This window comes from Eimeria mitis, genomic scaffold (assembly GCF_000499745.2).
Source record: "Eimeria mitis Houghton genomic scaffold, Emh_scaff951, whole genome shotgun sequence".
NCBI lineage: Eukaryota > Apicomplexa > Conoidasida > Eucoccidiorida > Eimeriidae > Eimeria > Eimeria mitis.
In genome coordinates this window covers 10,470-11,130 of record NW_013577026.1, presented here as the reverse complement: position 1 = coordinate 11,130, position 661 = coordinate 10,470, and the positions used below count along the sequence as shown (strand labels likewise).

At 59.2% G+C, this 661-nt stretch overlaps 1 protein-coding gene across 1 annotated transcript in view; it reads left to right on the top strand.

Moving 5' to 3' along the window:
• The window catches only part of EMH_0025990 (uncharacterized protein), a gene marked incomplete at both ends in the record, with an annotated part of 8,060 nt that overhangs the window by 3,533 nt on the left and 3,866 nt on the right, over nucleotides 1-661 (top strand). Inside the window, one exon of the mRNA XM_013502553.1 lies at nucleotides 3-567. Coding sequence (XP_013358007.1) covers nucleotides 3-567 — 565 coding nt within the window. The remainder of the gene's footprint in view (nucleotides 1-2; nucleotides 568-661) is intronic.

The window sequence follows — 661 nt, the reverse complement described above, 5'->3', positions numbered from 1 at the left end:
GCAGCAGCAGCAGCAGCAGCGGCAGCTGGTGGGGCAGCGAGGAGTCGCAGCTGGGGGGGCTTTTGCCTTGGGGGGATGAAATGCAGTATGGGGGAGATGTAGAAGAGACACAAACTCCTGCTGCTGCTGCTTCTGCTGCTGCTGCTGCTGCAGCAGCAGCAGCAGCAGACGATACCCTAACAAATTTAAGCGCCCCAGGTGCGCTTCCTCATATGCCTGGAGAGGGCACCTTCCCCTTTCCTTATACACACGGCCCCAGCAGCAGCAGCAGCAGCAGCAGCAGCAGCAGCAGCAGCAGCAACAGCAGCAGCAGCAACGGAAGCAGCGCTGCAGCACAAGCAAACAGACTGCAGCAAAGCTCGCCTGCTGGGAGAGAAGACGAAGGAGGCGGCGGCATTCTGCCTGGAGATACAGATGAGGATCCAGTAGAAAACCAGTACAGCAGCAGCAGCAGCAGCAGCAACAGCAACAGCAGCAGCAGCAATACAGCCAGCAGAAGCAGCAGCAGCAGCATCAACAGCAGCAGCAGCAGCAGCAGCTCTACAAGCTGGACGCCCATTCGGAGGGGTGGAGAAGAAGGCAGCGAAGGAGATGAAGAACAGGCAGAAGACGAGCAGCAGCAAACGCCTGCAGCAGCAGCAGCAACAGCAGCAGCAGCAGT